Source organism: Astatotilapia calliptera, chromosome 5 (assembly GCF_900246225.1).
Source record: "Astatotilapia calliptera chromosome 5, fAstCal1.2, whole genome shotgun sequence".
NCBI classification, from domain to species: Eukaryota; Metazoa; Chordata; class Actinopteri; order Cichliformes; family Cichlidae; genus Astatotilapia; species Astatotilapia calliptera.
In genome coordinates, this window is record NC_039306.1 from 23,484,317 (window position 1) to 23,506,571 (window position 22,255).

General features: G+C 41.1%; 2 protein-coding genes across 12 annotated transcripts in view; both read right to left on the bottom strand.

Annotated features, from left to right (window-relative positions):
• Positions 1-1,559: 1,559 nt before the first annotated feature.
• Positions 1,560-17,996, bottom strand: ikbke (inhibitor of nuclear factor kappa B kinase subunit epsilon). 3 transcript variants are annotated; one of them, XM_026168314.1, is made up of 21 exons: positions 17,695-17,996; positions 16,061-16,160; positions 15,689-15,826; positions 15,464-15,593; positions 15,205-15,386; positions 9,802-9,962; positions 9,534-9,644; positions 9,228-9,407; positions 8,151-8,350; positions 7,897-7,955; positions 7,691-7,782; positions 7,473-7,574; positions 6,974-7,031; positions 6,249-6,361; positions 6,083-6,159; positions 5,957-5,996; positions 5,751-5,852; positions 2,448-2,544; positions 2,186-2,277; positions 1,974-2,045; positions 1,560-1,884 (listed from the first exon to the last, which is right to left on the bottom strand). In XM_026168314.1, the coding sequence occupies exons 1-21, from the start codon at positions 17,979-17,981 to the stop codon at positions 1,821-1,823; spliced, it is 2,457 nt and encodes an 818-aa protein (XP_026024099.1). In that variant the 5' UTR covers positions 17,982-17,996; the 3' UTR covers positions 1,560-1,820. The 3 variants fall into 3 exon arrangements, with proteins under 3 accessions (XP_026024099.1, XP_026024101.1, XP_026024100.1); XM_026168316.1 differs by lacking the exon at positions 17,695-17,996 and adding an exon at positions 17,469-17,687; XM_026168315.1 differs by lacking the exon at positions 17,695-17,996 and adding an exon at positions 17,441-17,687.
• A 2,970-nt stretch (positions 17,997-20,966) lies between these two features.
• The window catches only part of srgap2 (SLIT-ROBO Rho GTPase activating protein 2), a 57,475-nt gene continuing 56,186 nt past the window's right edge, over positions 20,967-22,255 (bottom strand). For all 9 annotated transcript variants that reach the window (XM_026168308.1, XM_026168307.1, XM_026168312.1 and 6 more), the window contains 2 exons: positions 22,067-22,177; positions 20,967-21,971 (listed from right to left, as the gene is read on the bottom strand). In XM_026168308.1, the coding sequence (XP_026024093.1) occupies positions 21,441-21,971; positions 22,067-22,177 (642 nt within the window). In that variant the 3' untranslated portion in view covers positions 20,967-21,440. The remainder of the gene's footprint in view (positions 21,972-22,066; positions 22,178-22,255) is intronic.

The window sequence follows — 22,255 nt, forward strand, 5'->3', positions numbered from 1 at the left end:
TCACTATTATTTTTAGTATTATTTTGCATGGAGGGGATTTGTCAGGGGCAAAATGCAAGGTTCTGACTCGGTACTGCAAGACAAACAGCATTTTTTGGGCAGCAGACTAACAAGTCTCTAACCAACAAGACAAGTCTCAACAGACCTTAGTGCCAAAGCCTCATCAGGAAGGGTGTGAAACCAAAACTGAGCAAACTGACAAAAACTCAAATCTTGTCCAATATATGTATATATTTATTTTAGAAGCATAGTTTTTATTTCACATAACAAAAAAATAAACCCAGAATGGCTCAGGCTACAACTATTACTGACCGGGAGGCGTAAAAAACACACATTTGATGAATCTGATTTGTAGGCCTCACTCTGGACTGACAGTATCGCAAATTTTGTCTCAATGTAAAATATCACAAAGTCTGTCTGTTACACTTGTTTGTGTGGGCTAAAAACAGTAAAGTTTTCCAATTTGCCAGAAACACGTCATGAGCTGAAAAAAATAACCACAGAGGCAGCTGAGCTCATCGCCCCCAACTGATCTGAGAAAGTCCACGAGGACGCCCACGCCCTGCCCACACACTTTCTTTCATTTTCAATTTCTCACACTTGTTTTACGTTTTCACTTCAGGGTTTTTTGGTGTTTAAGAGCAACGATATTCGTTCACACCCACCATAACCTGACATTAGGGGCCAGGAAAGGATTTCATCCACTTTTCTGTTTGAAATCTGGCTCTGACTGAATTATTTTTAAAGACTACAAAACAGTCAAATAAATAAATAAAAGTTGAAAAAACAGCAAGTATTTCCCCCCTAAATACCGCCTTTCATAATCAACAAATAACAAAGCTGGGATTTCCCCAGCATACACCACAGTGGCTAATGTCACTTTATAATGTCATTTTGGTCAGCTGTTATCGAAGTGTTAGCTTTAATGCCCTTCTGCAAAGAGAAAGAAGACACTGTGGTGAGTCCTGAGTTCCCCATGGTCGTGCTTCTCTTTTACAGGGATTCCCATGATGAAACACACAGAATTATTTTATCATTCCACTTAAAAACCAACAGGAACAGAAACAAATGTGGGTTAAAAAGATGAAATAGAGCAAATTCATCATCAAGTGGAATGATCAATCATTGGAAGGCCTTTTTCATCAAAAACACACAGACACAAAGAAAAACAGAGTCTACAAGCACAACCATTACCCTGTTTATAAGCAGATTTGTACAGAAACATTTTATACTGTTTTTTAATAATGTTTCTATATCCCAAATATAATCAAAACCTGCATACTAGTACACACTCTGTCTGGATAAATATACTATTCAAGGTTCTCCAGAGCCTACTCTTCCTCTTCTGTGAAACAAAGGACCACAAAAAACAGAGTAAGAGCTGACTATGCATTCATTGATCCTGGCTGACTATCTCTATGGCAGCCTATTACAAATACAATAACACTTAAGGCATTAATGAAGATTTTATTGATCTTATTACTGCTATACTCTCTCACACACACACACACACACACACACACACACACACACACACACACACACACACACACACACACACACACACACACACACACACACACACACACACACACACACACACCTGAAGCCTATCCTCCTTTCTCTTTGTGCTTATCTTATTTCTAAATTGATAAAGGACATTTCATTGATCATTAAAGGAAGAGGAAGCAGATAAAAACAAACACTGTAGATGGTCCTTGAAAGGCCAGTACATTCATTAATGGCACTTAAGATGAGGTGATTTTCAGAGAGTGTGCGTGCGCCTCTCAGAGGCAAGATCCAGAGACAGTGGTCTTGTGTCACAGTGTAGAAGGTCTGGCCAGAGTCGGCTCCAGAGCTGCAGGAGAGTTCACGGCTCCCAGGCTATGGAACCACAGAAATACCATCAGCATCATGCTGCGTGTGCTTTGACAGATGAGATTTGTTAACAGTAAGGTGGTCACACCACTGACCTCTCTATAATACCGTTGTTACACTGTAGCTCCCTCACCAGAATCTCCATTTCCTCCTTCAAATGGTGCATCCTACAAAAAAGAAAGAAATACTGCAATGGCAGTCGGGAAATGTCTTAATTTTACACACACACACACACACACACACACACACACACACACACACACACACACACACACACACACACACACACACACACACACACACACACCTGGAGACCATCTGGTCATTGTCTTTGGGTATGACTGCTGACTGTTGTTCTGGTCTTTTGGACTGCAGAGTGTAAAGGATTCTGTCCATAACCTGAGGACGACAAATGAGACATGACATAGTCACTGACTTGCTCGACATCACTAATACAATAACTACTGAGCACAAACAAAAAGGCAGCACAGGAAAAATGCATGTCAGACTCCATGTTTATGCATAAGGTGTCAAGACTGTCTCCTAGGCATGAAAAGAGTGATACTGACCTTATTCTGGCACTGCTCACTCATCTCTAAGTCTGCTATTAAGCCTGCAGAGAAAGAACTGAAGTCCTGCAGTCGGGTCTGCAGCTCCAGCATAAGGCTGCAAACAAATGTAGAAGCACACTTGAGTAAACCTAATTGGTAACAGACAGGTTTTCAAACCCACACCCACCATCCTGCACCATTCTTGGAAAGACCACTCTGCTTTCAGTTATTAAACACCATCATTAGGCTGGTAACTAGGCAGGGTTTAAGGCTCAACGACCTCATAGAAATAACCTTTTCTTCAAATTTTTAACCATCAAGTGAATACCAAAAATGTTGTTCACCCTTGTGTCCTTTTGGCCTCGCACTCCTTCACCTTCTTTTCCTAAGCCAGAGTTTCCTGTTGCTCCAGTTATTCCACTGCCTGCCATGGGAAAGCTATCGCTGGCCACACGAGTAAACAAAAATGCCATCCTGTTCCTGTTTTAGTTGCTCAAGCATCAAGTAATTTTCCACGGAGATTGGATATCCACTGACAGACAGTGCTGCCAAATGAAACAAATGCTTATAGATAAACAATCATGGTGGTGGTGGGTTTTCTTTTTAATTTTTATTGTCCAATCACGTTATAACGACGATGAAAGATAATTTAAAAAAGCATTACTGAGAAAATGGTGGTTTGTACATGTGCAGAGGAGTTGTGTTTTGGAGATGATCACACAGGATTTAACGATATTAAAGAAGTTTGATATAAAAAAGATTATCATTGAATCTAGATAAAACCAAATTTTTGTTGTTTGGAAACCAAAAGAAAAATATCAAAGTAAAAATATGTGTTGACAATGTATATTTAAAAAAAGAGTGAATTAAATAAAATTTCTTGGTGTGATCATTGACCACAAGGTCTGTTGGAAACCACAAATTACTTATGTTCAAGGGAAATTGGCACCGGGCATGGCCGTCCTGGGGAAAGATAGGAAATACTGGAGAAAGAAAGCACTGCACATATTATACTGTGCTTTACTACTGCCGTATATGAGCTACTGTGTAGAGGTCTGGGGAAACACATACAAAAGTAATACACAAACAATAACAATAATACAAAAAAGGGCCACTAGATTAATAAATAATCCAGGATACAGTGACCCTGAATCCTCCCTTAGTTATGTTGCAATAGACGTAGGCTGCCGGGGATTCCCATGATGCATTGAGTTTTTCCTTTCCAGTCACCTTCCTCACTCACTATGTGTTAATAGACCTCTCTGCATTGAATCATATCTGTTATTAACCTCTGTCTCTCTTCCACAGCATGTCTTTTATCCTGTCTTCCTTCTCTCACCCCCAACCGGTCGCAGCAGATGGCCGCCCCTCCCTGAGCCTGGTTCTGCCGGAGGTTTCTTCCTGTTAAAAGGGAGTTTTTCCTTCCCACTGTCACCAAAGTGCTTGCTCATAGGGGGTCATATGATTGTTGGGTTTTTCTCTGTATCTATGAAGCGCCTTGAGGCGACTTTTGTTGTGATTTGGCGCTATATAAATAAAATGGAATTGGATTGAATTGAATTCCAAAAGAAATCTGATAATTGTTTATAGAAAGAGAAGGTGAGTATAACTTAAGAAGGAAATGGAATTTTAAAATACAAAGTGTTAGAACAACTTTAAAAAGTATGTCTATCTCCATAGCAGGAGTTAAATTATGGAACAGTCTAACAGAAGAAATTAAAGAAAGTAACAACATAAACCAGTTTAAAATAAAATATAAAAAACACATTTTAAACAAATATAAGAATGAAGAAAACAGGGTTATCCCGGGGCGGTAATGTTGTTGGTAATGGTGTTTTAGTTTGTTTGTTTCATAATTTGTGAATCTGCCAATGTAACCATTCTGTCTTTATTTATATGAAAGTAACTATACTGTGGTGGGGCTTGTTTATTTGTTTTGTTTTATTGTTTGTTTGTTTTGTCTTTGCTTTAGCTTCATATGTTGTTTGTTTAATTTAAGACTAAAAGAAAATTAAATCAATGAGACGTAAAACTTGAGGGGGTAGGGACTAATAAGTGTATACTTCTGCCTACTCCTTTTCAAACAAAATAATGGAATGATCTTTTGTAATGATTGTGAATGCACATGTTTGAAATAAAACTGAACTGAACTGAAGGAGGGACCGTGGATATATTGGATAAAGGATATAGAATACTGAACTGCCAGCCAGGGGGAAAAGAGGAGGACCTCAGAGAAGTCAAACCTTAAGATTAGGCTTAAAACCTTCCTTTTTGATAAAAATTATAGGTAGGGCTAGATCAAGTGACCCTGAATTCTCCCTTAGTCGCGCTGCAATATGACTAGGCTGCTTGGAGCCTCCTATGAAAAACTCACCTTTTTCCCTGTCCATGTGTTTATACAGCACTCTGATGTAATTATTAATTATTATTAATCTGTGGCTCTCTTCCACAGATTTCCTTCTCTCACCCCCAGCCGGCAGATGGCTGCCCTTCCCTGAGCCTGGTACTTCAGGAGGCTTTTTCCTGTTAAAAAGGAGTTCTTCCTTCCCACTGTCGCCAAATACTTTCTCATTGGGGGTTTTCTGTTTGTTGGTGTTTTCTATGTTATTTCTGTGCTATTGTAGTTTTTTCACCTTAAAATATTAAGCCTTACCTTGAGGTAACTCTTGTTGTGATTTGGAGCTGTAATAAATAAACCTGAAGAAAATGTCACTGGATTCAGCTGAAATCCAGCAACAAATTGCAGATGGCTAAATCAATCAGTATTGTGTGTCAACTATGGAGACATTTCTTCATGGTGGAAGTAAGAATTGTTTTCTTTGTGTGTTTTTGTTTGGAACACATATTGTGTATTATAGAGGGTGGATAACATCTTTGCTTGCTGCTGGTGATGCTATCATCCAAAGGAGGACGATTGGAGTAGGGAGCGAACCACCCAGCCTTATTATGGTCATTACTTGAGCCAAAAAGAAGGATAAGTCACCACGTATTCACTGGATAATGACTTGTCAATCACAATCGTTTGTCTGGTCAAGGTGGCAAAAATTCTCAGTTTGAGGCTTCACAAGCTGCGTGGCTCCACCCATCTTTTATACCATATATGTTTTTAACCTGTATTTTAAAATAAAATGTTTCTACTCTACTTAAACACATTTGAAAGACAGAGAATCAAAGTGCATAAAGTACGTAACCTGTATTCCATGTTACACAAATATACAGTGATGATGACCAGGGTTAATCAATAACATACAATATCAGCTTTGATCAACTGTTTGAATGACTGCTAAAGGTTATTTTAATGAAGGAGTAGCTTGCTCTGACCTGTTCCATGTTCTTGTTGAGTCTAAAACCTCTTTGTATCTCTGCACACAGTCTTCTCTGAACAGAGATTTCACTCGCTTAATGTGGCTCGACAGGTGGATTCTGTCAAGGAAGAACGACAAACAGATTACACGACAGCGCAGGTACTTTACAGGCTGGGGCATAGCTGTGGGAACACAAATCCATAATCACACACACGCACTCACTTCTCAAACTTGTGGATTTGCTCATCATTGTATGCTAGCTCTGTGGGAAAAAGAAGAAATCTGTCAGATGAATAATATGAAACACAAACAAGAAATTTATAGTATCTATAGAGAAGCTGTGCATACTGCCAGTCAGCCTGTCTTTACGATAATGCTGATGAATTGCTGTTATCTTCTGTAGCAGCATCTCTATCTTCTGGCAGCTATAAGAAAAGAAATTAGTTCTAATAAACACTTATAAATAAAACCAATTGTCCATTCTGCAGTTTTGAATCCCTGCCCCCGATAGTACCTCTTATCATTGGCCAGAGTCTCTGACAACTTGGCCTGTTCTATCTGCAGTTGATCAAGTCGGTTCTGAAACTCTTGGATACCAGCACTGTACAAAGGTAGGTGTTGATGAACCTGAGGAGACAAGCATCTCAGATTCTTACACACAACACATCAACAAAGCACAAATCTGTGCAATCAGTTATGATTCAAGCACTCACATTTAGGGGATTCAATATGAGACGCATCAAATATAAGCTATGCTGTCTGCCTGTCTCTCATGATATTGAATTTCAGTCAACTGCGAGGGAACTCTAACTCCTTTGCATACCAGGTTTAAATCTTACTATAACACTAAGGCAATGTGCCTGTTTATATATAAATTCATAATAAACCAAAATTTAGCATCCTCTAAAATTTGAACTACAATACAGTATCTTATAATTCTAGTAGCAACTAAATATCCATCTCAAAGACACTCAATCAGTGTTAATATTTGCCAATAGGTAGCATAAAAAGCAGGATGATTATATCTGCTTTCCCTCTATGATGTTTTTAGAATAACAGCATGTAAATCAGGTGCACCACAAACTGCAGCATCCAGTACTACTACTACAGTACCAGCAAAAAGGTATTAAACCTTCACAAAGACAAGACATAATTTGAGTTTTAATTGTACAGTTTTAACTGGGACCTGTATAACTGCATCAGTCGAGCTTGTCTCTGTTTTTTGCTCTTGGTACTCACCTGCCGCAACCTTTGACCATTAGCAGCTGAGCCTTGATTTTCTGAAGTGTAAGGGTCTCTAAGAAATGTAGCAGATATTGGAGGAGAAAGGAAGGTTATAGGTTAAAGATGGCATTATTACAGTATCAGGAACATTAGAAATGTTTTGTGTCTATGTTTACACAAGACCTAGCCTCATTTGTCAAGATAAAAAAAAAAAAAAAAAAAAAAAATCTACCTCAGGTAACAAGTATGCCCGAATTATTGCAAACACTGCACTTTACCATCTCGAGTGCACTTTTACAGAATTAATTTTCTGTGCTTATTCTAAAAACACTTACGGGTGCCAGTGCTACCCTTCAGCCTTCTAGTAGATACACTGTATGTATTCATTTGAAAATCCCAGGTGACTCCCTTCTTGAGCTATCACATTCACAAGATTTCCAGAAAACTTGCTGCAACAACAATACCTCTTCAGCCTTTTACAGCTTAGGGTTAAAAAGTGTGCAGACAAACTTACAGTGTGCGAATCCCGTGTTCTGCATTGAGGCAGGACTGCAGTCTAATGGTGACCATGGCAATACTGTGCAAGGCTTCTCTGCACTCGTTGCGCAATTTCATTCTAAGAAACAAGAAAAATAGGGAAACGCAGAACATAAACTGAAGGGAAATAACACCCGGGAGGCCCAGAATTCCAAGAAGACTAACAAATAATTTTTATCTGTGTTTGTGTCTCACATGTAGCTGTAATATCCCTGCAGCAGCAACTCCCGGTGCGTGTGCAGCAGCCGTACTATCCTCAGATACTGGTGGACTACACCTACTACAATCTAAAAATAAAAGGGGATCGGGGGGAAAAGAAGGCAGATATGAAAAGTGTTTAGTATATAAAATAATATATTAAATAATATTTTAAACTACCGGTAATAACAGGGAGCATTTACCTTGGAGAAATTGTAATCTGCCATGACGTCAAACCTGGCCGGGATGACGGGACTCTCTGCTGCAGAGGACAAAAGAAATACATCGCAAAAAATATAGAATTCATGAAAATGTGCAATCATGTCTGTGCAACTGTGTGATAACAACTGCATGCTCACACCAAACCAGCTAAAATATTTCTGTTGAGACAGAAACTGACACCTTTTTCTCAAAACTTAACACACACATATTTCCGTTATGCAAGTCTCGGTCTTACGTTCTCTGAATGGCAGGCTGGTGTTTGCTTCATCAGTTGCATAGCTGAGCAGAATGAGGGGCTGAGAAGGTGAAGTTCGTGGAAGATTGACCACCTTCATGCTGCCCTCCAAGAGCAGGTCATGTCCAAGGTACATGTGATGTTGTTGCTGTACCCCTATACCTGTTTGAGACGCCACCTCTTCGAAGAAGATTGATACTCTGGTTGAGAAGAGAGACAGATTTTAATTTTGTTAGACACATTTTTAAATTTCAGGAGCAAGTTTGCTTCTTAAGACTGTTCTCAGTGCGCCTGGTCGCTGCTGTTTGGAGTGAAGCTTATTTAGTTAACTTCTTTCTTTTTGACTTTTCTCCTGGAGCTGGAGGCTTTGAATACCCTTTTGATTTGTTCTTGTCATTGGTGTTTTTCTTATTAATGTCCAAATCCCCACAAATAAAGTGTATTAAATTTCGGTGATTACATGTGTCAGTAAGTCTTTTAAACCTTTAGTTCGCTTCATAAACAATGACAAAATAATAATGGTCAGATTACCATAAAGCTGAGTTGCAGACATATTTTTATACAAAAATAAATGTAAAATAATTATTGTATTTGTTTTAGCTTTTTGTCTTTTTTTCAGTGCTGGCAGAGACAAAAACAGGAAACATGGGGTGAAAAAAGATGAGGAAATAGCAGCAGTTATGTTTGCATAAAAATCACTATTTCTTAAATTACAAACGTAACATACAAATCTGCTCTGTCCTCAAACGCTCTGAGTTCTACTGCACAGATTCAATGAACTGAGAGTGAAAGGCTTTAAAAAAGCAATTTGAGATTACAGATATAATCCACAGCTCAGCACAGAATTTACTGGCATTACCACATTAAAACTATAACACATATTACACCTCATTATTCTGCGAGTTCTTCTGCTGCGTATTTCTTGTATAAATTCCAGAAAACAAAATGGTTTCACGTCATTGTCAGTAAAAATTTCAAACTCTCATCAAGATACTGAGCTTGCACTACATTTTTTTAATAAACAAAAACAGCCAAAGGAAAAAAAAAGGCCACCCATAAAGGCCTCTGCAGACTTACGTGTTGTAGTGGTGTATGTAGATGCAATGTGCCATGGCCTGCTGCAGAGAAAAGAGGTGAACTGCTTGCCGCTGCAACACATCTGTGGTGGCTGTGAAGAACTGGTCAAAGCACCAACACTTTTCCTGGTCAGCCTCCATTATACCTGCTAGTACTGGAACCAGCTGCACCCTTAGACCCCTACAGCCACAGAGACAGGGAGAGCAAGAAAAGGGAACAACAAAGAGAGACAAAAAAAACCATGAGGGTTTGATGGTGACAAGGTGTGTATAAATAGGATTTAGTTGTTTTTATTAGGTGGCATACTGTGACAGCTGGCAGCTGTGAGGTAGGTGATAGCTCCAGTCTATAGGTCCGCCCTCTCTCCGTTGTATTCCAGCTATCGCCCCCATAGGTTTCTCTGTGGTTATTTTGAACCTATAAAACAAAACCCCCAAAATGGTTCAGAGGAAATACATAAATATATGTCCTAAGGCACAGTTACTAACATTGATCATGGCTGGTACATGTAGATGTACAGATGTTAGCTATGGTTTCAGTTGGGGGCTTGAAGAACTCTAATGTATTAACTTACATAATGGGCTTGTTCCTGCGTGGTCCTTCATATGGTGTGAAGGGAAGACTCCCAGTGGCAGCGTGGTATAAGGTCACACCAATACTCCACAGGTCGACACTCACCCCGTAAGATTTATGATGAGGCTTACGTAGCACTGCGCGCTCATACATGTCTGGGTGCTACACACACACATGAAGAAGAGAAAACAGTCAAAGCACCTTCATAGTGAGCCACAGTGCGCCATTTCGATCCAGCACTGTGTATCAGTCAAGTCTACATAGTTCACCTTTTGTTCTGATAACGCAGTGATTCCCTGGCTGGGGCCCCCTTGTGGGGTGCAAAGGTACCACAGATGGGCCGCAGAAACAACAGAAGGTCAGTTTGAAATTCCTCAGATGTATGTACTTTTATAAATATATTTATTTATATAAAAAGTGACTTAAAACTGGCGATAAAAGCTTGTGAGTTTGGGATATTACTCATTATTTTAGCCTAAAGTCGCTGCTCTTGTATCAAAGTTTGTGTGCCAGTGGCAGGTGGGTCACACATTGGCCTTTAAGACGTTACATATGACTGGGTAGCATTTGAAATTTATAGCCATAATCGTGTTTTTTATGGTTTTCTGATAAAATTTTCAAGAAAATACATCACTTGTATTTTGATTAGTGAGTGAAGATTTAAGACTAGATGAGCCCCATGGGATTTTCTGGTTTTTAAGTGGGCTGCAGCACTCTTGATTTTAGGAATGGCTGTTATAACTAATAGATTTGACCACTAGATGGCTACCTAGTCCTGATCATGCAGGCTGCCTTTAAATATTCAAATTTGGGCTCCTGAAGATTGTCATTTAAATGTCACTTGGATACTGTCCACTTTGCTGTGAAATCGGACCCTGGTAACAAAACATTTTCACATCTACCTCAGGTTAAATCACTCGCAGAGGTGTTGGTCTCAACCTAATCTAACATAACACAGAGATTCACATCAGAGTTTACAAGGTAAGATATTCCATTGGGGAAATTGGGAAAAGCAAAATAGTTTAGTGGGGACAAGGCTGCAAGCCGAGTGCTGAAGGAAGCATCTTAATTATTGCAATATGAAAGTGTATCGATTTAAAGCTTTTACTTTAAAAATCAACACTCCTTGCGAACATGTTATGTTATATACTTTTTATTGACCCCAGTTATTAGATGGGAGTGAATGCACTCTTTCACCACTGTACCTACAGATGGAAAAACGCATCATCATAAATGTTTTTAACTGTAGTGCAAATGGAGCATAAATGCAACGGACCATGTCAAGGCCACCTGCAGGCTAACCCGAACCTGAAAAAATAATATAAGACAACTCTATGTCCACTAACCACTGCTTGCTTTATTCTTTAGGCGGGATAGTGGACCTGCACAGAGCACTTGCTGTCGATGAAGGCAGTGTAAAAAACATGTATTTCAGTCAGTGAGTGGGCTACTCTTCCCTGTCCTGTTGTTCATCCCACAGACAAAAACGATGGAAAGTATCCACTACAGCTATTGTCTGTGCGTTTCCTGCTGTATTTTTTTTTAAATCTTTGATTTTTTTTCCACATTCTCCCTTTTCTATTCTGGTCCACTCGACGGTGAATCAGCATTCGATTGACTCCTAGGTGATTCAAGTCCAGTGCTGTACAGTAGGATTTTGAAGGACTGCATGGCAGCACGTGTGCGGTGGCTAAAAACTCCTCTGTTTGCTGTCCTAATGGAAGCATGTACATCTGCTGATATCCCAGCGTTGGTGTTGTTTCTACATCATCATAGCAGTGTCGGTCGACAATCACCATCGCAACTGACCAATCATGTTGTCTGAGCATTCATTTAGCATTAGCCAAGCAGTTATCTAATCAGGGCTTTAGGTGCACCAGCACAAAAGTTAGGTGCACCCAAATCTTTCAACCGCATCGCTTAACACGACAGTTTTACATATTCACTTTTTTTTTTTTTTTTTTTTTTTAATTGCTGTCCATACAGACATATTGATTTGTAAATGATTAACTAACAATCTTGTCAGCACAAAGTTCTTTATTTTGAGCACAGTTCTACAAGAAAGATAAGTTACTGAAAAAGTGCTTGTGCTTAAAGTGCTTTGGCACTTTGCCACTCTTTGGCAATATTGCAGGCAATGTTAAACTTAATCATGATCTCTGCCTCCTCTGATGACCTGTTTCCTGCTGTGAAAGGCAGTGGGGAGAGGGGACACCTGGGCAGTGCATTTATCGCGGCATATAATGTGCTTTCTGGATACACTGTGCTGTCTCAGCATTTCAGTTCGAAAAGTATTAGCACCAGTCACAATTGCAGTATTGCCGGCCATGGTCCTTCCACACAGTAAATGCAGTGCATCATGTTGTCAGCTTTATCTGTATCTTAGCCAGGGAAACTGGTCAAGCCACTCTTCTATTGTATATACTTTCCCCCTTTTGCTTTCAATGGGCTCTGGCTCGGAGTCAATCGTATGTGGCTCATTATCTGATGCTGTCTCTGGACCAGTGTTACAGAGGTTTTATTAGAGACACAGCTAGTTTTGCAATTTGGCATAATTTTAAAAAAGTTTACATTTCTTCAGTATTAAACAGCAGAAATTCGGTTTTCTTGTCAGAGGTCATTCTTGGGAAAAATACAATTAAAAAAAAACAGCGGCCGACAGCGCTGTACACGACTTGTTTGTAACAAGCGAATGAATAACGAAGAAAACAGATTTGAGATGGGAAACTGTTCTCAAAATAGAGAAAGAGCTGTGAAGGAAGTGTTATTTTATCATGGTGGAAGCAAAACAGCAAAAGTAAGAGGGAATTAATGGCGATGTTTATCAAATGTGAAGTGTAGTTTTGATCTTCTTCAGTGAATTTTGGTTGGAGAGAGACAACACCTGCAGCTTCACTGTGAGCTGTCGGCTTTCAGCCCCGACAGCGTGGGGGCATAAGTGCCGTTGGGTGAGAAAGCCGACTGTGGTGAGGCGTGGTCATCGATGCAGACGCACCTGCACAGCATCCGCGATCACGCCCGCTGTGTTAAAACACGGGGGAGCAGGGGTTGTGGGTTGGAAGTTGTGGTGTGATGTGATGCGTGGCTGGCAGCTTAAGAGCTGCAGCTGATAACAATAAATGGCTCTAAATGATGATCTGTGGTCCCACCGTGACTTATTCACACCACACCGACATCTCACAGATTCTGATGCATCGGGTCCATGCTTTGTGTTTACGTCTTTGTCCGGAATCCTTTTCCCTGCTCTCATTTACTGTTTTAGCTGTTTGGTGGTTTTTGAAATAGTTTTGTGAGGTTTAACTTGAGATTCTGGCGTTTCTGATAAAATATATTTATATTATATCAGGATATAATGAATCAAATTGATTATTGACTACTCACCTCTCTCTATCCGCCTGCACTTTCAAACGTATAGACACCTAGGCCTACAGGAATATTTGGACCAGGGCCAACCAGAGAGGTCCCGCCCCTGACTATCTCTGATTGGTTTAGACCACGATATGGGCATAATGTGTGTCTGTTGTTGACCACACGTAGACAGAGTTGCGGAGACTTTTTTTACTCAAACGGCTGATCGCACCGGTGTGACCTAGGATATTTTTTAGTCGCACCATTCAGAAATTAGGTTGCATGTGCGACCTAATTGGTCGCACTCTAGAGCCCTGCTAATGCTACTATCACAAGCAAACCAGCACTAAAAACATAATAAACTGTAATCAGTCTTCACTCACTTATTCGAAGGTCCCCAAAGTATTTACAGTGGGGCAAAAAAGTATTTAGTCAGCCACCGATTGTGCAAGTTCCCCCACCTAAAATGATGACAGAGGTCAGTAATTTGCACCAGAGGTACACTTCAACTGTGAGAGACAGAATGTGAAAAAAAATCCATGAATCCACATGGTAGGATTTGTAAAGAATTTATTCGTAAATCAGGGTGGAAAATAAGTATTTGGTCAATAACAAAAATACAACTCAATACTTTGTAACATAACCTTTGTTGGCAATAACAGAGGTCAAACGTTTACTATAGGTCTTTACCAGGTTTGCACACACAGTAGCTGGTATTTTGGCCCATTCCTCCATGCAGATCTTCTCGAGAGCAGTGATGTTTTGGTGCTGTCGCCGAGCAACACGGACTTTCAACTCCCGCCACAGATTTTCTATGGGGTTGAGGTCTGGAGACTGGCTAGGCCACTCCAGGACTTTCAAATGCTTCTTACGGAGCCACTCCTTTGTTGCCCGGGTGGTGTGTTTTGGATCATTGTCATGTTGGAAGACCCAGCCTCGTTTCATCTTCAAAGTTCTCACTGATGGAAGGAGGTTTTGGCTCAAAATCTCACGATACATGGCCCCATTCATTCTGTCCTTAACACGGATCAGTCGTCCTGTCCCCTTGGCAGAAAAACAGCCCCATAGCATGATGTTTCCACCCCCATGCTTCACAGTAGGTATGGTGTTCTTGGGATGCAACTCAGTATTCTTCTTCCTCCAAACACGACGAGTTGAGTTTATACCAAAAAGTTCTACTTTGGTTTCATCTGACCACATGACATTCTCCCAATCCTCTGCTGTATCATCCATGTGCTCTCTGGCAAACTTCAGACGGGCCTGGACATGCACTGGCTTCAGCAGCGGAACACGTCTGGCACTGCGGGATTTGATTCCCTGCCGTTGTAGTGTGTTACTGATGGTGACCTTTGTTACTTTGGTCCCAGCTCTCTGCAGGTCATTCACCAGGTCCCCCCGTGTGGTTCTGGGATCTTTGCTCACCGTTCTCATGATCATTTTGACCCCACGGGATGAGATCTTGCGTGGAGCCCCAGATCGAGGGAGATTATCAGTGGTCTTGTATGTCTTCCATTTTTTGATGATTGCTCCCACAGTTGATTTTTTCACACCAAGCTGCTTGCCTATTGTAGATTCACTCTTCCCAGTCTGGTGCAGGTCTACAATACTTTTCCTGGTGTCCTTCGAAAGCTCTTTGGTCTTGGCCATGGCGGAGTTTGGAGTCTGACTGTTTGAGGCTGTGGACAGGTGTCTTTTATACAGATGATGAGTTCAAACAGGTGCCATTCATACAGGTAACGAGTGGGGGACAGAAAAGCTTCTTACAGAAGACGTTACAGGTCTGTGAGAGCCAGAGATTTTCCTTGTTTGAGGTGACCAAATACTTATTTTCCACCCTGATTTACGAATAAATTCTTTACAAATCCTACCATGTGGATTCATGGATTTTTATTTCACATTCTGTCTCTCACAGTTGAAGTGTACCTCTGGTGCAAATTACTGACCTCTGTCATCATTTTAAGTGGGGGAACTTGCACAATCGGTGGCTGAATAAATACTTTTTTGCCCCACTGTAGGAAACCTGGCAGAGGTTTGCTCAGTGAGTCCGCTATCTTACCAGATACTCTTCAGTTCCATAAATGGAGACAAACTTCTCGTCATCTTCGAGCTCTCTTGCTGCTCCAAAGTCTGTCAGCTTGTAAACAGACCTGCCGTCCTCCCCAACCTGCCGCATTATGTTCCCTGGCTTAATGTCCCGGTGTACCACTCCATTTTCCCGCAGGTGATTCATACCTTGCACTGAAGAGAACAGAGGGTGGAAAGTTTCAGGAACAGGTGCATAAAATTACAGACCGATACCACATATACACACCCACCTATACACTGCAATACTGTGAGGAACTCTGTTTCAGCGAGACCAAAGGCGTTTTCCGGCTCCTCGAGCAGGCTTAGGAGACTCCCTCCTGAACAATACTCCATCACCAGCACCTTCTGTTTAGAGGGCAGCTGAAAGGTGAGGGATTAACCGTGAGGTGTGCTTCTTTTACATGTTGCTAATATTTTTCTTTTTTTTTAATATAGATATCTTTTTGTATTCTTACCTCTTCCACGGTGAATAGCTTGATAATATTGCTGTGATTGAGTTTCCGGAGCATCTCGAACTCCCTCATCTGGACCTGGTGGGGGCGGTTGTAGCTCATTATGTTAAACACCTTGACGGCCACCAGTTCACCCGACCTCTGCAAACACGCATGCACATTTGCATCACAGATACATCACAGAATTGCGCAAATGTGTCAGCAATCAACAGCATCTCTGAAACCACAGCTTTTCTTATCGTACATCCTGGTATTGCTCTGAGCAAAAGAAGAAGAAGAAGAAAAGCAGGCTGAAATTTCAATAATGACGGCAGCACTGATGTGAATGACTTTTCCTGTGAGTACGATGAGATGATAAAACCATCCTGTGGTTACCTTATGGCGTGCTTTGTAGACGCTGGCAGTAGCCCCCTGCCCGAGGACATCGTCTACAGACCACAGGTAGCTTATTGTACTGGCTGTAATACCTGACATACTGGAAGAAATGAGAAGGGAGGGTTACTATTATTAGAAAAGCCTTGGGAGACAGAACCAAGGTTATCCAATCATAAAACAAACAAATGCTAAAATAAAGAGGTTAGTATCGGATAACCGTACGGCCTGCTGTTGTAGTATTTGTCAGTGCATTGCCATACTGCAAATTCTGGTGTCAATCTGATACCAAGTAATGCAGGGCCAGCATTACCTTTTGACTTGTAAAGGTACTTTACCTGGGGTATAGCAGTGTATCATGACATACGAGATGCACCAGGATCAATTTGCATATTCTAAACAAAACTCCTCTGTTTGCTGTCCTAATGGAAGATGTACATCTGCTGATATCCCAGCGTTGGTGTTGTTCCTACATCATCATAGCGGTGTCGGTCGACAATCACCATCGCAACTGACCAATCACGTTGTCTGAGCATTCATTTAGCATTAGCCAAGCAGTTATCTAATCAGGGCTTAAGACCAACTTTTTGCCACAGTTGCACTGGTGTGCCTAACTTTTTTCTTAGGTGCACCAGCACAAAAGTATTCTAAACAGATTTAGAGATCACTAAATCATGGTGGTTTTTACTTTCTACAACAATTAGTTGTTAAAACAAAACCTTTCGGCTTTTCATTTATTGTGAAACTGGGTTTTTTTTTGGGGGGAGGCCTGGAATGTAAATGTGCCTGTCTGTAAAGCACTTTTGGTCATCTTTTATTAATTAAAATGTGCTGTAGGCTATAAACAAAATCAATGTGACAGTCAACACAACAAGGTTGAGACATCTTTCATACTGCATGACAGGCTCCAACCCACACCGAGACACTAATAAGGTTAATGTTTGAGGTGAGGTTTTTTTATATTTCTAAAATAAATAAATAATTTAACACAATGCAGTGGGCTACATGTCAAACTGAGAATAGAAAAACAAAGTATCGATCCTATTATGCTAGTATCGATCTGACACCAATACCGGCGTTGGTATCGATACTTTCAATTTTTGAATCGATCCGCCCACCTCTAGTATTTGCATTTATTTATTCGCTTTAAACAGGCTAGTTGAGTTCATGTCGTCACAGCAGCCATTTTTCCCAGTAAAAGCAGGTGTTACATTAATTAAAGCTCTGTCAGTAGACAAATACCTCCACGGATATCTCCACTAACACGATTTTTTACATTTTACTAAACTTCTACATCAAAGGCTCTATTAAAACGACGTTAATACGCGGTTAGCTACTTGAAGCTAGGTGTTTAATTAGTTTAGCAGGGCTCGCGCTACTAACCTATGTAGGAGCTGTAGCCGGACCTCACCTGGACCCGGTGCTGCTGCTCGTCAGTCGTCCTTTAATTTAGCCCTGACGGTAACGTGGCAGGAGCAAGAAAACCGCTTTTTTTCAGCCGTGCCGCCACAAATAACTGCTGGTAATGTTGGTTACTAACTCCAACTGCCCTCTGGGTTACTGTAAATCCAGCTCGTATGAAAACAAAATACGCCTACGTGTGAAACTTCTTCCGCAGTTAGAAGCAGCTTTCATACCTGGAAGGGCTCCTTTCCGAACAGGTGAGACGCGGAGAGGAGGTGCTGCTGGACACGGGCTCAGTGTGCCGTGGGTCACTTTTTGTAACGGGGATCCAGGAGGGTTCGTTCAGAGGCAGCAGCTGGCCGCATTGCGTTATCGTTTGGGAAGTGCGGACTTCACGTTGTGGGACGGACTTTAGATGAAGGCGGAAATGTAGTTTCCCTCTGTGCCTGTGTGAGAGTGACTGCCGTGAGAGTACGCAGATCAGATCAGAGAAACTGGGGCTGGAAAACCCAGGAGCCATACTGGGATTATGTTTTTGCTAGAGGGAAGTTGTAGCAAAAAAAACAAAAAACACCAACAAAACTTTGCTACTCTCTTACATAACCATACAATAGTTTTAAGTGTACTTGGTAATGAATGCTCTTATTTATCTCTGTGCATTTTGCTCCTTTCACCACTGACTTCCCCAAAGAATTAGATTAAAATGAAAATTGGCCGCTTAATTTTGCTGTTTGTGTGTTTTTAGCGCTTTATTAGCAAGTGTTTCATTACTCCTCCTTAGCATGCCATTTGTGTTATGTTTATCCACCTGTTACTGTTACAGCATGTACAGCTATCACTGCTGTACATGCTGTAACTATGTACAGCTGTCACTCCTTCTACATCACTGCCAGCATTAATCATAATCATCATAGTATCAGATCTGTATTTATAAATGGCATACTAAGGAGGAGTAATGAGATATAAATGATGAGTTAAGCATTTGCTAATGGAAAATATGTTGTAATCAACCGGATTTACGGAAGGGTTATATAGAAATTACTTATTTTGCAATCGTCTTTATTACTGTGTTATTGTGACTACACCATAATCCAGCCAGTCCTTATCAGACCTTTTTAGACTGATGGCAATATGATATTTTTTAATACTTCAATAAAATATAGATAATTGGTGTCCCTGTATAAACATAATATCACCACACAATGCTACATTGCCCCCATTTAATGTTCATATTTGACCGACTCTTCTCCCGTTTCACAGTCTTTTCTAATGTTGAAGATATATAATATATGCATTCATCCAACTTTCTGTGTGGCACTTTGCAGAGTTCTTTGAGAGTTCTGCACGGCTTAAGGGATTTTCAGACTTTCTTAACATTAAATCGATTAAACTCCCCTTTGGACAGCTGTATCTTCGTGCCGTGGATATTTGTTTATTACGTCTTACTAATGCACAATAGTAAGACGTAATAAACAAATAACAGTGGACAGACATAAAATTGGAAATAACGTTTTAAAGAACGACTTCCTGGGAGTTTCATGTTGTCAATTTATTGTTACAAACAAATCAAGAATCTTTATAGCAAGCAATGTTTATTAAAAAAAAAAAAAGAACAAAAAAGCAGATCTACAACAAGAACTACACGTGGAATATTATATAAGGCCTATTTGATTAAACTACTATTGCTATTACTGTACAATATTGTACCAAAAAAAGAGTGTACCTCTGTAATGTACAACATTGTATTTACAAAGTAAATCTGAACACAGGATTCTCCAGTAATACAGAGACAACTATAAATAGATTTGACATTACGGTCTTTTTTTTGTTTTGTTTTTAAGTTCTGCCATTTTCAAACTGACACAAAAATGCATATGTAACAATATTCAACGCCTACATTATCATCCCCACACAGTTAGTCCACATGCAAGCCAAGTTGTTCAAGTGCACGATGATTGATTTGAGATCAAAAGAGGCTCCCAGTTCCCTTTGGACAGCACAACTGGGACAAAACACACCAACCACCCACATGCATGGTGTGTATGTGCGAGAGTGTTTGTGCCGACAATGTCATTTCATGTTTCTGCACCACAACCACACACACGAACACACATGCACGCGCGCACAATCCCTCCAGTTCTCATGATGAGGTAAGAGCAACACAAATACACAAGGTAACACACAATCAGTATACAGTGATTAAAAATAAACCTTAACACTAACAAATCATTGCCTGGGAGAGAGAGAGCATCCATGAGTGCACTATGTGCTGGGTAATGTGAGTTTAGCATTTGTTCAACACGGTTACAAAAAAAGGCTTTCTTTCTTGGATCTGGGTGAAGACAACTGGCAAACAAAGACATTTTAAGTATCCCTGTACGCTTTTTATCTGGTGACATTTATACAGTGCATATTTGTTCAGCGCTCAGGCGGCCAGCACTCCAAAACACCGGAGAAGTTTCTGTGTGTCTCCAGGCAGTCGCTGTTGGTTGGCATCCATTTTTGCTTAGGCAAGGGCTGGGTGAGGTGCATACATACTCTGCCAATGCGTGCCTGACACAGGAGCACGCATGTGCATTTACCCAGGTGGCTACAAAACTCCACAATTTACAAATTCTGAGCATAAAAACCCAAAAAATAAAAAATAAAAACCCCAAATGAGAATATAAACAAACTTTGCTTAAGAACGTATTTGATGAGGTGGTTGGTTGTGCTTTTATATAAACACACTCAGGAGGAATCTCAGCTCCGTGCTTCCAGTTATCATTGTGATTATTAAATATACATACACACTGTTAGAATAATCAAAACTCCTTTTTTTACGGCTATGTTTGAAGGATGTCGTTAAAAGGAGCAAAATGTAGCTCTGTTTGGAGTTGGACTCGGACAGCTGCTGCTGCTGCAGTGGCTGCAGTCAGCGGCCCCCAGCATGCAAGGAAAACCTGAAAGGGGTTTAGCTGCCACAAAACAAAAGCACTGCCACGCACATACGTTTAAAGAAAACGTACGTTTGCATGTACAGTCCAACACTACATAGGAAAATGCTGGGTCTTCAGTGGTCCCCTACACACAAAACCGAGCTGCAGGAGACGAGCAGCACATAATGCCACAAACTACCAGGGTTTAGCATTTGTATTGCTTTACGTAGACTTAAAATTATTGTTGGCCATGTTATTTTATGCTCCTGTTGTGGTGCGAATACAAAAAAAGAAATATTAAAAAATAAGAATATTTCGAAATGATATTGAACACTGAAGGAAAAAGGCAAAGTAAAGCTCTCCATCATATGACTTGCACAGGTATTTGGACCAGTTTTCTTTTCTTTTCGTTATCATCCCAAAAGTCTGCCTTTACCTCCAGCTTTCCACTTCTGAAGCAGCAGGTCAGTGTGTGAGTTAGAGGTTAGCATTTCACAGTCTGTTCTCTGAAATCTGGTCTGCTAGTCACGGGGTCATTAAAAAGATAAAAAACGCTGTCGTATCTACTATACAAAAAACCAAACAAATTAAAAAAACAGTGCTTTTTATTCCTCACATAAATCTGTGTATAAAAGGCAAGTAACACTCTTGCACGCCCACTCAAATGGAATTTCATACAACGCAAACTAGTGTATGCAAGCTCCAGGGCCTGTATGAGTCCACCCTGAGTCCTGCTCCCCTGTACAAGATTTGAAAATCCAGCAAAGTCTGGAATCTCTGTGGTGGCAAGAAGGAAAAAAAGAGAGAAAAAGTGTCTTTTGCTTTATCAGTGATAGTTGAGCTGTAGTAAAGCAGAGCTGGCAGGAGAGGGCAGATTAAAAACTTGACACTAAATTGAACATGGCATCATAAGGAACTCATCTGGTCTCCAAGTAGTGAATGCTACATGTGAGAATTGGGTTATGGGTCCTATGTGTAACAAGCGAAGCGCTTTTGGCACCTGACAGAAGAGCTGCAAGAATCTTAAGAGTTTGCAAGAATCAGGATTTCCATTTTGGGACTTAAGCAGGGCAAGATTTATCATTAGACTGGGATGGAGGGGGAGGGGGAGGCGTGTGGGGGAGAGAGTGTGTGTGGCCTGCAGGTGGAGGAGGAGGCGTAGGGGGAACAGTGGAGGTTGGGGAGCCCATTGCTGGACTGCCGCTACCTCCTCCACCCTTTGGGAACACCACCGGCTTGGGCCTTGTTGCTGGCGGGCGCGACTCTCTGAAGGAAGATAGGGATGAGGAGTGAGAGGTGGACAAAGACGGGGACGTGGCAGAGGGCAGGGGGCTCCGTGGCTGGCTCTTGGCAGGGCGGAAGGAGGAGGGCACGTCGCTAGCTGAGGAGGCGCTGCGCTGGAGTGAATGGGCGTGTGAGCCTCCCTCATTGTCCCGCAACAGACGGGAGTGGAGTGGACTAGAGGGCTCTGAAGCTCCTCCTCCGCTTTTCAGCTGCTCCAGGGTGTCCAGCACCACGTCAGGGGTATGTGTATGTTTCGGGGTGCTCTGTCTTTCCAACTTACTGAACTCATTTAAGGTTGTTTCAATGTCCTGTAATGAAGGAATCCGACATAAAGTAAACACACACACACAGAAAGCTGAAATGTTCCAGATGTTTAAACTTGAAGCTGAAATGAAAGCAGTACCTGTGAGAGGGGATCCACCTGGGCTATGACTTCAGGGTCCAGTGGTCTGTGGTTGCTGAAGCTCTTGGAGCGCCCTGCTGTAGTCGTCTTCCGCAGCTGTGGACTCTCCACCTAAAAGCAGCACAATGGCCTCAATTAAATGTTTTCCCAGACAGCAATAGTGCAGTCACTCCATGTCTGCATACAAAA